Genomic DNA, 12991 nt, shown 5'->3' with positions numbered 1-12991 from the left:
GGCTTTTTTAATCCTGCTACACAGAAAGTAGAACCTAAACTCTTCAGCCTGGAGTTGAAGCCCCTCAAAGTTTCAGCACACCTTTCCTTCCATACTGTCTCCTAAGATACCATCACCTTGTGCACCCTACGCTCCAGACCTCTAGGACTACCTGGACTACTTGCCACTCCCAAATACGTTTTGTTTCCCAGACACCATATTTCTCTAACTAGAATACCCTTTTCCTCATTAACGTCTATTAAAACTCTACAATTCATCTTGGACATGCACTAGAACACAGCAGGGAATGACACAGAGTCTTTGGCTTCATTGAGCTTACAGCATCATGGGGAATACAGATGCCAGAACAAATTAATACAAATGTAATGAGAATTACAAAACACAAAATTCAAACTACCATCAACTGCTCCCTTTAAGGAACATGATATGTCTTCCCGTCTGCAAATAAATTTTAAAGCATTCGTCTAGGACTTCAACACACCTCAGGAGAATTGTTCCTGGGTATTGCATATTTACTGTTATGACTGTGTATGGAATTTTCCTCCCATTACATTTTCTGCTAGGTTATTATTGGTGTAAAACAAAAGCTATTGATTTTTATAGATTTATTTTGTAAACTGGACACCTTATTAAACTCTTTTATTGTGTTTTAAAAAAAATTCTACAGTTCCTAATAATCTAGTTTACAAGTTACCTCCTTCATGAAGTCTTTCTGGTCATCCCCATCTTTCTCAGTGGAAACTAAGCTCTCCTTATGCCACGCCCAGTTAGTATCCTGTCTGCCTTACCATTACAGCACATACCAATGTGCCTTTTATTTTACTTACCTGAGTATGTGTCTATCTACCCAACAAGCTATCAGGTCCATAAATGCAGCAAACTCATGCATTTTTATATAAGGGTTAATTCACAATTTTTAAGTTCTGTGCTCAAACTGAAAATTTGTTTTATTAAAAACCAAATAAAGTGGAGAATCTCTAGGCCATCAGACAAATTCACACCTGAATTAGCTTGACTTCATCTGGTACTTGGTAAGTTTTCTCAATGCTTCTCTCCCTTTTTCTTGCCCTCTCACTCATTCAAAGTGCGTGTTATTTTGTTTTTGTTTTCATTCCTCTTCCTCTATCTCTCTTCTTACCTTATTCTCCCACTGTAATTATCTCTCTCCTTCTTTTTGTTCTTCCTTACTCCTATTTTCCTTTCTTTGCTTTTCTATTTATTCACACCTAGTTCCAACTACATTTTGTTATTTAAATTATTTATTATTTATATTTTTATCCTAGTTCATCCTTCAAAAGGATAAAAATTGTATATATATATTTGTGTACATGTATATGTGTGCATTATCTCTCAAATAATTATTGAAACAATCTATAGTTTCAACTTGTTTTTAACTTATATGTGACTTCATTTATTTTTATAGTATAAAACAGACATACCTAATTAGTAAAAATCCCCAATCCTACTATGTAAACACATAAGACTAGTTAAAATGTAACTAGTTTATACTATTAAGTGAAAAGAACAAGGTGCTATCTTTTATACAAAGAAATATCCATACTGTTTGTATTTGCTAAAAATAACACTAAAAAAATTATCTATAGGGAGAAGTAAGGAATAGGTTAAGGGGACGGGAATGAAAACCAAACCTCTCCAAATATAAATTATTACAGTTTTGACTTTATAATTGTATAAACATCTTACATATTCAAAAGTAAATAAATTTTAAAAGCCAGCCCTAAAAACTGAAAACAAACTGAAACAAGTAAACCTAACTGTATATTAATTTGGTGCCACAAACACACAGAAAAATATTTCAAGATATTTTAGAACACTATATTTTGACTGTACCCATAGTGGAATATATTATTAATGTCGAAGATAATTGCAAAGAAATTTAAATTTCATTCCGTTGGCTTATTGTTAGTAGCAATACTGGTATTATTATTTTGAAACTTTTTCTATATTATAGGATAAAGCAAATAAATAATTGTATTATTCTTAGGAATAAGGATTTTCAGTGTAAAAGAAAACCGTTACAAATGTAAAATCAGAGTTTAAATAAAAACCCAGTAGTGTTAACTTCAGTTAGAAATTTTTCTCAGAAATATATATAGTTCCTGGTACTTGCCACTAAAAAGCCCTAAAATCAATGACAACGTAAGATAAGCAACCTAAACACTCAAACTGTGGTCTCTAAAATCCATTCCTGACTAAAAGGAACAAGAGCTCTTTTGAGAAATGTCTAATTAATTCATTTTAAATGAGTTAATTTTAAATGTTCAGTGTTAGTTTTAACAAATACCTAACTCCATTCCTCAAAAGAGCTCCTAAGGCAAAACAATGTTCAGGATATATCTTCTGCCTAAAAGTAAGAAACCTAACAAAGATTAATGGAGTTGGGCCTAAGGGATATAATACCAACATGATAAAGATCCCACCGGCCAAAGACAAGATAATTCGATCATTAAAAGCCCACGAGTTAATAACAACCTTTGAAAAAAGAGAGATAGGCACAAACAAAAAATCTTATTGCTTATCATTGGAGATCATTAGGGCAACCACTGCTTACTCTAAAAAATTAGAATTAAAATGAAAGAACTGAGCATTGCACTTCCCTGTAACAAACCATATAGGGCAACCAAATAGCCCCTATTCAAAAGGAAAGGTTCTTTTTTTTAATGGAAGACTTCTGGGAAAAAAAGAAAAAGAAAAAAAAGGGATAGCAGAATTGAAAATAAGATCATCAATGGGGGAAACCATTAGATGAAAGGATGATGAGAAATTTTATAGTGGAAGGATCAGATTGTTATTATTTAAACCCCTGAACAATCTCATCATCCCTGAGAGTAGGTCAACTAGACATTATGTGCCTCCTGATATGTTATAATTAGAAGCATAAATTACCACCTATGAAGTATTTCGCCAAAAATACTTGCATCTGAATTTAGCTCTAACTTCCAGTTTAGAGGGAACATAGGAGATAGAAGAATAAATTAAATGACATAGTAAGGAAGCAAACAGACAAATCTATCATGTCCTTCTCTAGGACAACTGACCATTTTCTTCAAAAAGTTAATGACATTTAAAACAAACAAACAGCAGAGAAGAGGGAGAGGAATACTTCACCAGTTTAAAAGAGATATAACCACACCCAAGATGAAATCTGTTTTTAAAAAAGTGATGACTCTAGCTACATATCAATTTACGTAGCAAATATTACTGTCTATCCAAGATGGTATGAGGAACTCTCTTGCAGAGATAGGAGAACACTCTGTTTTGAGTGATGATGCGCTCTTCGTCCTCCTTTGTTAATCTACAGATATCCTTCTGCAAAGAAGCAATAGTCTCTTGTTGCTCCATTCGTTTTTTCTTATAATGCTCACATTTTGCCTGTAAGAAATTTTTCAAAAAATATAATTATGATATATACATCAAGGACATGCTGTCCTAACAATACTGTACACAAAGCTATCCTCACAATTTCTATCAGGCTGCTTCATTCAAGAATTTCAGTACTGAGCCTGTCTTTAAATGGGTGCAAGCTCCAGGAACACTGATATGTCAGAAATGCAAAAACTATAACAAGTAAAATCAGTGTAAAAAGGGGAAAATATAGCTTATAATTGCATGCATTCAAGGTTTCATAATAAGTAAAAGAACTCAATCTCCATAAAACTGATATAATTTTATATATATGTTTAGATGAAAATAATAATCAGAAAGAGACCAATATTAAGGATGTCAAAAAGAACCAAGAATTAAAATTAATATTCTTAAGTGATCAACGATAATTCAGGATTTCAGATGGTTTAATCACCTTAGGCATTCATGTAATGTGGTAGACTGCAAACTCAGAGAAACCAGGAATTTGTTCAGAAATAATATGTACCCCAAGATTTATACAAGGGAATGTAAATCTTGAATACTCTCTTGCCTTCAGTGAAATATCACCAGCCTGGTTTTCCTTTATTCGATAGTTTCCATCCCTCAGTGTCCTTAGAAAGCTCATAATCAACAGTACCATCATTGTTATTATTAATACACTTTTTATAAAGCTCAGTGAGAAACCCTATCCCCATCTGGCCTGCACAATACTAAGACACACCACTTTCAGAAGACAATGCCATATCTAAGCACATGTTCACCTGCCAATAGGGTCAAGTTTGCACAGACTTAAGAGACCCTCAGGGGAAAAAGGAGACTCAGCTCCTGGTACCATACCATCTGTCAGTAACCACCAGCTATACCCAGAACTTATCCTCTGCCTCAGCCCCACCTTGGAAGCCAGGCAGGAGCTCTACAGCCAAGTGACTTGGGTCCCAATTCCATCTCTATAAATTAGCCATGAAACTAGAATGATTGAATTTTTCAAGGTTGCAGGGTGTAAAAGCAAGATACAAGAATCAACTGTATCTCTCCTAAGACATTCTATGAGGTTAGTGTTACCCTAATACCAAAACCAGACAACATACAAAAAAGAGAACCACAAACCAATATCCCTTAAACAATGATGCAAAAACTCAACAAAATACTAGCAAACCAAACTCAGCAGCATATTAAAAGGATGATACACCATGACCAAATGGGATTTATTCCTGGAATGCAAGAAAGGGTTTTTCATACGTTGAACCAATGTAATAGACTACATTAACAGAATAAAAGGAAAAAAACATGATCATCTCAATTGATGGGGTCTGTGTGCTGCAACTACTGAAGCCCATGTGTCTAGAGCCCGTGCTCCACAACAAGAGAAGTCACTGCAATGAGAAGCCATGCACCGCAACGAAGAGTAGCCCCTGCTCGTCACAACTAGAGAAAGTCCAGGCACAGCCACAAAGACCCAACGCAGCTAATAAATAAATAAATAACAAAACGACACAAAAAACAAAAAAAAACAAATTGCCTAAAGGCTTGGGCCTCTGAGATAATACCCAAAGACCCACAGGAATAAAAGATTATCTCTGTTCCACTGATGTTATGTACATAGTTTCCAAAAGACAAAAGTGGGACTATAAATCTGCCACACAGCAGAGTCACTGAACTCCCAGTTCCCTGACAGATACAGATAAAGGCCTGACACACATTCCTAAGTTATTTTTGCAGGAAGCAGACCCCCACCAGAGGAAAACTGCTGACTGCAAGCATGTAGACACCAGACTGGTTGAAACTAGAAGGTTGATGATACTTGAAACTTCACCTTGATGCCAACCAGTGCAAGAATTGAGCACAAGCTTATCAGGCACTGTGCGGCCCCCTCCCTCACCCAGCCTTTAAAACCCTTTCCCTGAAAGTCCTCAAGGAGTCGGCACTCTTTTCCACCTTCTCCCTTGTACTCAAGCTATACTTTCAATAAAAAGCTTTGCTTGCCTAAGAATCTTGAGGAAGCAATATTCATTTCTATGGTATTACTGTCCAAGAATCTGGAGAGGACGCAGTAACAATTTTAACAGCCCATGCCATCCTTCCTATATCTCTTTCCTCCCTACCTAGATATCAGTTACTTATAAGGCAGTCATGTATTAGGAATATCTTGCTGACTTTAATATACATTAGATCTATTTTTTCATTTGGCCCTAAAAAACACTCAATTTCATGGCTCCCTGTGTATTTTAGAAAGCTAAAGTCAATAGAGGAATCCAACACAAAGTAAAAAAAAAAAATTGAAGCTAAAGAACTTGTGGAGAAGTGTAAAAAAGAGCTTGGTGGCTTTACACCAGATAGTTTGGATAATACATAATAATTAGGGCACAGAATATAGAGCTAAATTTTTTTCCTGCTTTTTAAAAGTTTAAATAATAACAGGAAGGAAGTATTTTGTGCTATTTCAACTGTCAGCAGTAAATACATGTATGGAGAGAAAATAAAAATAAATATGGAATTGAAATATACAACAATAATATAAGTTGGAGAATGTCAAAAATTGCTTTATGATTGTTACAATGTCATGGGATAAGGTAAAAAATACAAAGTAAAATTACATTTTGAGAAGTCAAGAGTGCATATTTTAATCTTTGAGGTAACCACTAAAAGAATAGTAAAAATCAGTTTCCTGATCCATATACTCTCTATGAAGAAAGAAGAGGGAGAACTACCTGATACTGTTCACGTTGACTTAAAACTGAAATTATCTGCTTAGATCTTTAGAGAACCCAAACGTTTATCAAACTTTATACACAGAAGCTAAGTACAGAAAAAGGGAAACTGTACTGAAGAACATAGAAACTGCAAATACAATGTTGTCTTTTAGTTTCTGCGTTTCCCGAGAAATCTCTCAACAGCAATCTCTCAAGAGCAATCTTTCAAAATATTATTGTCAAACATCTGTTAATTTCCTAGATGTCTTTGCCACATACACACAAAATCAATGTTTCCTTTCTCTCAACTGCAAAATATGCAGCACTAAACCATTCTAAAATTGTAAACAAGCATATGCCAAAAAAAGAAAAATGTGCCTCAAACTGTGAAATAATTGTTCTCCAGGAGCACTTCCATCTTCCCCAAGAAAGCACAGATTAACTAGTACAGTACAGAATATATGACTAGTCTGTAATAGAACTGGACAATCAGGCAACATTGAGGGGCAGCAGTTCCTTGGGTTTGCCAATTTCTGTTACATTCTATAAAAAGTACCCTTTAGAGGCTTCCCTGATGGCTCAGTGGTTGAGAGTCCGCCTGCCGATGCAGGGGACACGGGTTTGTGCCCCGGTGTGGGAAGATCCCACATGCCGCGGAGTGGCTGGGCCCGTGAGCCATGGCCGCTGAGCCTGTGCATCCGGAGCCTGTGCTCCGCGACGGGAGAGGCCACAGCGGTGAGAGGCCCGCGTACCGCAAAAAAAAAGTACCCTTTAGGTACTTAAAAAACAAACAAGCAAGCAACTAATTTCAGTTGAGCAAAATAGCATAGACACCCTACCCCAACACCAGGTTTTCACACCCCAATCCTAATTCTGTCTGTCCCCCACGGCAGACTGGAACATGAGACCTCCTCTGTACCAATTTATAAGCTACATAACAAATCTCTGGGACCTGAAACAAAAAGTTAATGGCCCATAATTCATCTAAAACAGATGAACTACTTGACAGAAAATACATGCCACTCCAAGTCACTTCTTACCAATGAATCCTCAAGCATCTATTCTTTCAACTGCCTAAAACCCTGGTACATTCATAAGTCTTATATTTTAATAATTTGACTTTGTGATTTTTTATAGATCAACCTCTCTGAAAAAAAAATAGGCATTGTCCTTAAAAAAAAAACAACACTGCTCTCCCCTGCCCTCATCTCCCTCTCTCAGTACCACCTGATGGCTGCTTTCTCACATCAGTAAGTTGATGAGTTAAAGAGCTTCAGGTTTCCGCATGGTCCTATATCTGAGAGCAAGGTCAAAATCAAATGCATACAGAAATATTTCCAAAATCCCCCTCCCTGTAGAGAGAGTTTGAATGTACCGTTGATGAGGAAAGCAACCTAACAAAGCAAACCTAAAAATGTAAAGTTCTGGGCTTCCTTGGTGGAGCAGCGGTTAAGAATCTGCCTGCCAATGCAGGGGACACGGGTTCGAGCCCTGGTCCAGGAAGATCCCACATGCCGCGGAGCAACTAAGCCCGTGCGCCACAACTACTGAGCCTGCACTCTAGAGCCCGTGAGCCACAACTACTGAGCCCAAGTGCCACAACTACTGAAGCCCGCGTGCCTAGGGCCCGTGCTCCACAACAGAAGCCACCACAATGAGAAGCCCATGCACCGCAATGGAGAGTAGCCCCCGTTCGCCGCAACTAGAGAAAGCCCGCGCCCAGCAACAAAGACCCAACACAGCCAAAAATAAATAAATAAAATAAATAAATTTATTAAAAAAAAAAAAAAGTAAAGTTCTAACAGTAAAAGATTTTGTTGACTGATGAATAACAAAAACAGACTTGGCCATCAAAGAATGACAGTGTCTTCTCCAGAACGATGATCAATACCAGCAGGTAGAGTACTGTCCACCCCAAGCTGGCAGCCTAAATGAGGGCAGAACACCAACTGTCTGAGGCCTCATACCAGAACTTCTTAGTATCTCTGGCTGATTCTCTCTGGCTCCTGAAATTTATATTAACTCATCAGATTCTTTCGATGCTGCCAATATAAACTGAGGGGACATCCAGACGCTGCCTTGAGGAGTAGTGGCCCCTTTTAGGCAGCCTGAGCTCTCTGTGTGCAATAGTGTTGTGCCGACAAAAAGCATTTATAATGATATAATGTTTCTAAGTATCTGTAATGTCTCATAAAACTAAATACTGGTTATCACTACAAAAATTTATTTCGTTTAATCATAATAAACACCAGAGATTTGAAATAAGAGGTTTTTTACATTAGGAAGTTAAGTATTCAATGTTATAACATTGTTATTTCAATAAAAAGTAATAAAACAACTTAAAATCACAAAGTATATTCCATATAAATATTATGTAAATTTAACTCAATAATTCAAGTATTTATTGAGCACCTACAACTAATAATAAAGCAGACACTTTCTTAGCCCTAACCAAAATAGACAAAAATATTTGCCCTCATGGAGCTTACATTCTAACACAGAGATATATAAACAAAACAAAGTGTATATAGTATATTAGCATGTTAGATGGTGCTAAGAACTATGGATAAAACAAAGCACAGAAGGCAATATGATATGTGGGGGATAGGACTGCCAACTGTAAGCAAAGTAGTTAAAAAACGAATCCCTGAGAGATTGTGATGTGACACTTGAGTAAGGAGACAGAAAACAAACCATGCAGCTATCCCTAAAAAAGCATGCATGGCAGAGGGAAAAAGAAGAACAAAATGTACAAAATCCCTGAGGTGAGAATGGTCAAGGAAAATTTCAAAGAAAAGCAAGAATGTCATCGTGGCTGGAGGAGAATATGCAAGAGGTATAGTAGATGAAGTCAGAAGGTAACACGGGGCCAGATCATGTAAGGCCATGGTAAGAGTTTTGGATTTTCCTCTTAAAAAACAAAAAGGAAAGTCATTGGAGTGTTTTGAGCTACTATGTTGAGAGCACATTGAAAAAGGCAAGGGTGGGAGTAGGGAAACCAAGAGAGAAGCAGGAAAGAAATGAAGGTGACTTGGACCAGAATGGAGACTAAAAGAAGAAAGTTTGGGAAGGAAATTCAGGAACTCAGTTTTAGACATGTAAAAAAGTTCTAGATGTCTATTAGACATCCAGTAGAGATATCAAGTAGGGTGCAGGATGTGAGTCTGAAATTAAGGGAAGAGGTGTGCGCTATGGATTTAAAAGTGCTGTGAATTGGACTGAGCATCACCAAGGGAGTTAGAATTTATAGGAAAGAGAAAGGTCTGGGGAATCCAACACTAAGAGGTTAGGAAGATGAGAAGAATCAGCAAAGGAGCTGAAAAATAACCAGTGGGGTTGAGGAAAACCAGAAGAGAGGATGTTCTGGAAACGAAACAAATAAAGTATTTCAAGGCAACAACGATAGGTCAAGTAAGATAAGGACCACTGAATTAAGCAACATGAAGTCACCTGTAACCCTGACAAGCTGTCTTAATACCATCGTGTAAGAAAATGTTTAGCTCAGTACCTGTAAAGCTTTATGCTCCTTTTGAAGTTCTTTTATTTTATTCTGTTGCTGGCAAACCCTATTTAGGGATTCATCCTCCATTTCACCAATTTTGGATTTCACACTCTCCATAATTTGTTCCAAGTCATTAGCTCGTTGTTCCTGATCTGCTGCTCGGCTGTGTTGTAGCTGAAGTTCATTTCTAATAACACATACACAATTCCTCCCTTAGTAATAAAAATAAAACATATCAACAAACATATCCATCTAACAACACAATGAGTTTCTAAAATTTCTTTGCATTCTTAAAATTTCTATCCTATAACACAAACCAACTGAAGAAATATAGGATACCATTACATATCTAAGCTAAGCTATTACCAAAAGATTTACCTACTAAAAACATTTTTAATTTAATATTTAATCACAATGGAAAATTAAATTTTAAGATTTTTTTCAAGGGAGTTATTTTTAGAATGCATACCACTTGTACACAAACAATTGAAAAGAGATCCTTTTTTTCCATTTTCTTACTTAAGCTGCTTATTAGTTTCTATGAGCTCCCGGATCATGTTCTGTTGACGTGATGTTTCTTCCATCAAAGTTTTTAAATTCTCCCTCATCCTTTGTGATGACTGTTTGTCAAAAATGATGAGATCTACATTTTTTGAAATGTAATACACATAGTAAAAATAAAGATAAGGAAAAAATTTAACATCAAAAATTTTTTAACAGAAAAAGAACATTTTTATCTTAAGAAGCAAGAATAGGACCTGATTACCTTTCGTATCTGTTCTTTTGTCTAGAGATAAAGGTTTTAAGCCATGCATCAGCAACAACACGTTTATGCTTTCCCATTCTGCTTCTTCCCGCTACAATTACGAGGGAGAAAAGGATCAACTTTAAGATATAAGGTGAAGAAATACCCTTGTATATAATTTCCTTTGTTTCCAAAATAACAGACTTTCTCCAAAAGTTTTAATAGGAATTTTTATACACATATAATGATTAAAATTAAAACAAATTTGTTTCTAACAAAATTAAGAGACTAAAAAGGATGCAAAGAAGCACAGATAATTACATTATATAATTCCAGAATACTCATATATAGGCCTTCATGGATAAATTAAATAAAAATTAAAAACCTTGTAATTTCAGTGAAACAAACAGAATTTAGGTTTTTGGTTTTTTGTTTTTTTTAAGTCTTTATTGAATTTGTTACAATATTGTTTCTGTTTTATGTTTTGGTTTTTTGGCCACGAGGCATGTGGGTTCTTAGCTCCCCAACCAGGGATCGAACCCACACCCCCTGCATTGGAAGGCCAAGTCTTAACCACTGGACCACAAGGGAAGTCCCACCCTTAGGTTTTTTATTTAACTGAACCAGACCAGGCCCCAATCAAAATAAAAAGCTGCAAATTAGGTTATATTAATTGAAGAGTAAAGGAAGGTTGAGTCACTAAGAAACAAGTGTCACTTTAATCCTGACTAGGGTCACAACAAAATCAAAACATATCTGACTTGACAGAGCCAGTAATTTAGATAGAACTTGTCCATCATACAAGGAACTATGAAAAGGAGTCTGCCCATCCAGGTAACTGATTCTAGTAGAATCATTCTGAAAGACACTCAAGTTTTGTATTGCTGATTCTAAATATGTATTTACACCATAAACCTGAGAGGGTAACTCTCACTCTCTAGATTAAAAAAGAATAAAAACTAAAATAAATAAAAACCTAACAATGGGAAGAAAAATAAGAACATAAAATATAGATAAGAACAGAAATGGAGATTTTTAAAAATGACACATTTAAATCCATGATCTTAACAGTTTTATAACAGGCTCTTAATTTAAGTACAATGATCAATTTTGAAATCACTGTGTGAGTACTTTGTGTTCTTTTTAAAAATACCTTAAGTATCTTATTTATTTGTGAAAACATAATTTGAGTGAATTTTCAATCTATTTAAATGCTTGAAAAAATATATTTTATACATTTTCATTAGAGTATGTAAATATCATAATAACTTCAAGATTAATAATTCAGACAACTTCTCCCCTCCCACCCACCTAGACAATTTTTAAAAGTATTCTCCACATCCAAATGCCCCTCAGACATTAAAATATCTACCAAGACAGATAAGCAACAAGGATACACCATATAGCTAGAGAATTATAACCATTATCTTATTATATATATATATATATTTTTTTTTGCGGTACACGGGCCTCTCACTGTTGTGGCCTCTCCCGTTGCGGAGCACAGGCTCCGGACACGCAGGCTCAGCGGCCATGGCTCACGGGCCCAGCCGCTCCGCGGCATGTGGGATCTTCCCAGACCGGGGCACGAACCCGTGTCCCCTGCATCAGCAGGCGGACTCCCAACCACTGTGCCACCAGGGAAGCCCTTATAATATTTTTTAATGGAGTAAAATTTGTAAAAATACTTATTCACTGTGTTGTACTGTGTTGTACACCTGAAGCTAATATAGTACTGTAAATCAACTATACTTCAACTATACTTCAATTTTTAAAAAATCTATCAAGACAAAAAACAAATTATTATGATGACTCTGATAGCACTATGACTCACAGTGCCAAACAAATCTTTCCTTTTGACTGCTGACTTTCTTCCCTTTCTTTATCCTTTCTATAATCCTCCTCCCTCCCACAACCTTTTCCCTTATTTATGTCTTCTGGTCACAAAGATTAATGACACAGAACTAAAATTATGCTGATAAGCCAAAAGCTCTGTGTGGGTATATAAGTGGATGCCTACTATGACTCATGAAAACAAAATGCTCTATAAATAACAATGTCACACATTTTGAATGACCCAATTACACATATCGTTCTTTGATAGCTCTTTTAAGAGAAAGAAAAACATAACTGTTTGCAAATTCTGAAAATAGGTGAGAATGGTATTTTCCAAAGTATGTGCTGCAGAACACCAGTCTAATGAAACATTCATCAGATTAGTGTTAAATAAGTAGGAAATACTGTATACTAAAGCCTCTTTTTGGAGATGGATAGTACAGTAAGTCCCCTACATACAAACGAGTTCTGTTCCGAGAGCGTGTTCATAAGTCCAATTTGTTCTTAAGTCCAACAAAGTTAGCCTAGGTACCCAACTAACACAATCGGCTATACAGCACTGTACTGTAATAAGTTTCTAATACTTTTCACACAAATAATACATAAAAAACAAACACAAAAAATAAACATTTTTAATCTTACAGTACAGTACCTTGAAAAGTACACTAGTACAGTACAACAGCTGGCATACAGGGGCTGGCATCGAGTGAACAGGCAGGAAGAGTTACTGACTGGAGGAGGGAGAGGAGGTGGGAGATGGTAGAGCTGAACAATCAGCAGCAGGAGACGGAGGGCGAGATGCAATTTCACTCACGCCTGACGTTGATGGCA

General features: G+C 36.2%; 1 protein-coding gene across 5 annotated transcripts in view; it reads right to left on the bottom strand.

The window, feature by feature from the left end:
- The window catches only part of CEP70 (centrosomal protein 70), an 87754-nt gene that overhangs the window by 52800 nt on the left and 21963 nt on the right, over window positions 1-12991 (bottom strand). For 4 of the 5 annotated variants that reach the window (XM_060149754.1, XM_060149757.1, XM_060149756.1 and 1 more), the window contains exons 5-8: window positions 10346-10436; window positions 10099-10222; window positions 9586-9766; window positions 3224-3393 (exon numbers count right to left, since the gene is read on the bottom strand). In XM_060149754.1, coding sequence (XP_060005737.1) covers window positions 3224-3393; window positions 9586-9766; window positions 10099-10222; window positions 10346-10436 — 566 coding nt within the window. Of the gene's footprint in view, window positions 1-3223; window positions 3394-9585; window positions 9792-10048; window positions 10223-10345; window positions 10437-12991 lie in introns of those variants that run through there. The other variant, XM_060149758.1, reaches the window with a different exon arrangement.

Source organism: Lagenorhynchus albirostris, chromosome 5 (genome assembly GCF_949774975.1).
Source record: "Lagenorhynchus albirostris chromosome 5, mLagAlb1.1, whole genome shotgun sequence".
Taxonomy (NCBI): Eukaryota; Metazoa; Chordata; class Mammalia; order Artiodactyla; family Delphinidae; genus Lagenorhynchus; species Lagenorhynchus albirostris.
Note: the sequence above shows the minus strand (reverse complement) of the source record. Positions and strands in the feature narration are given on the sequence as shown.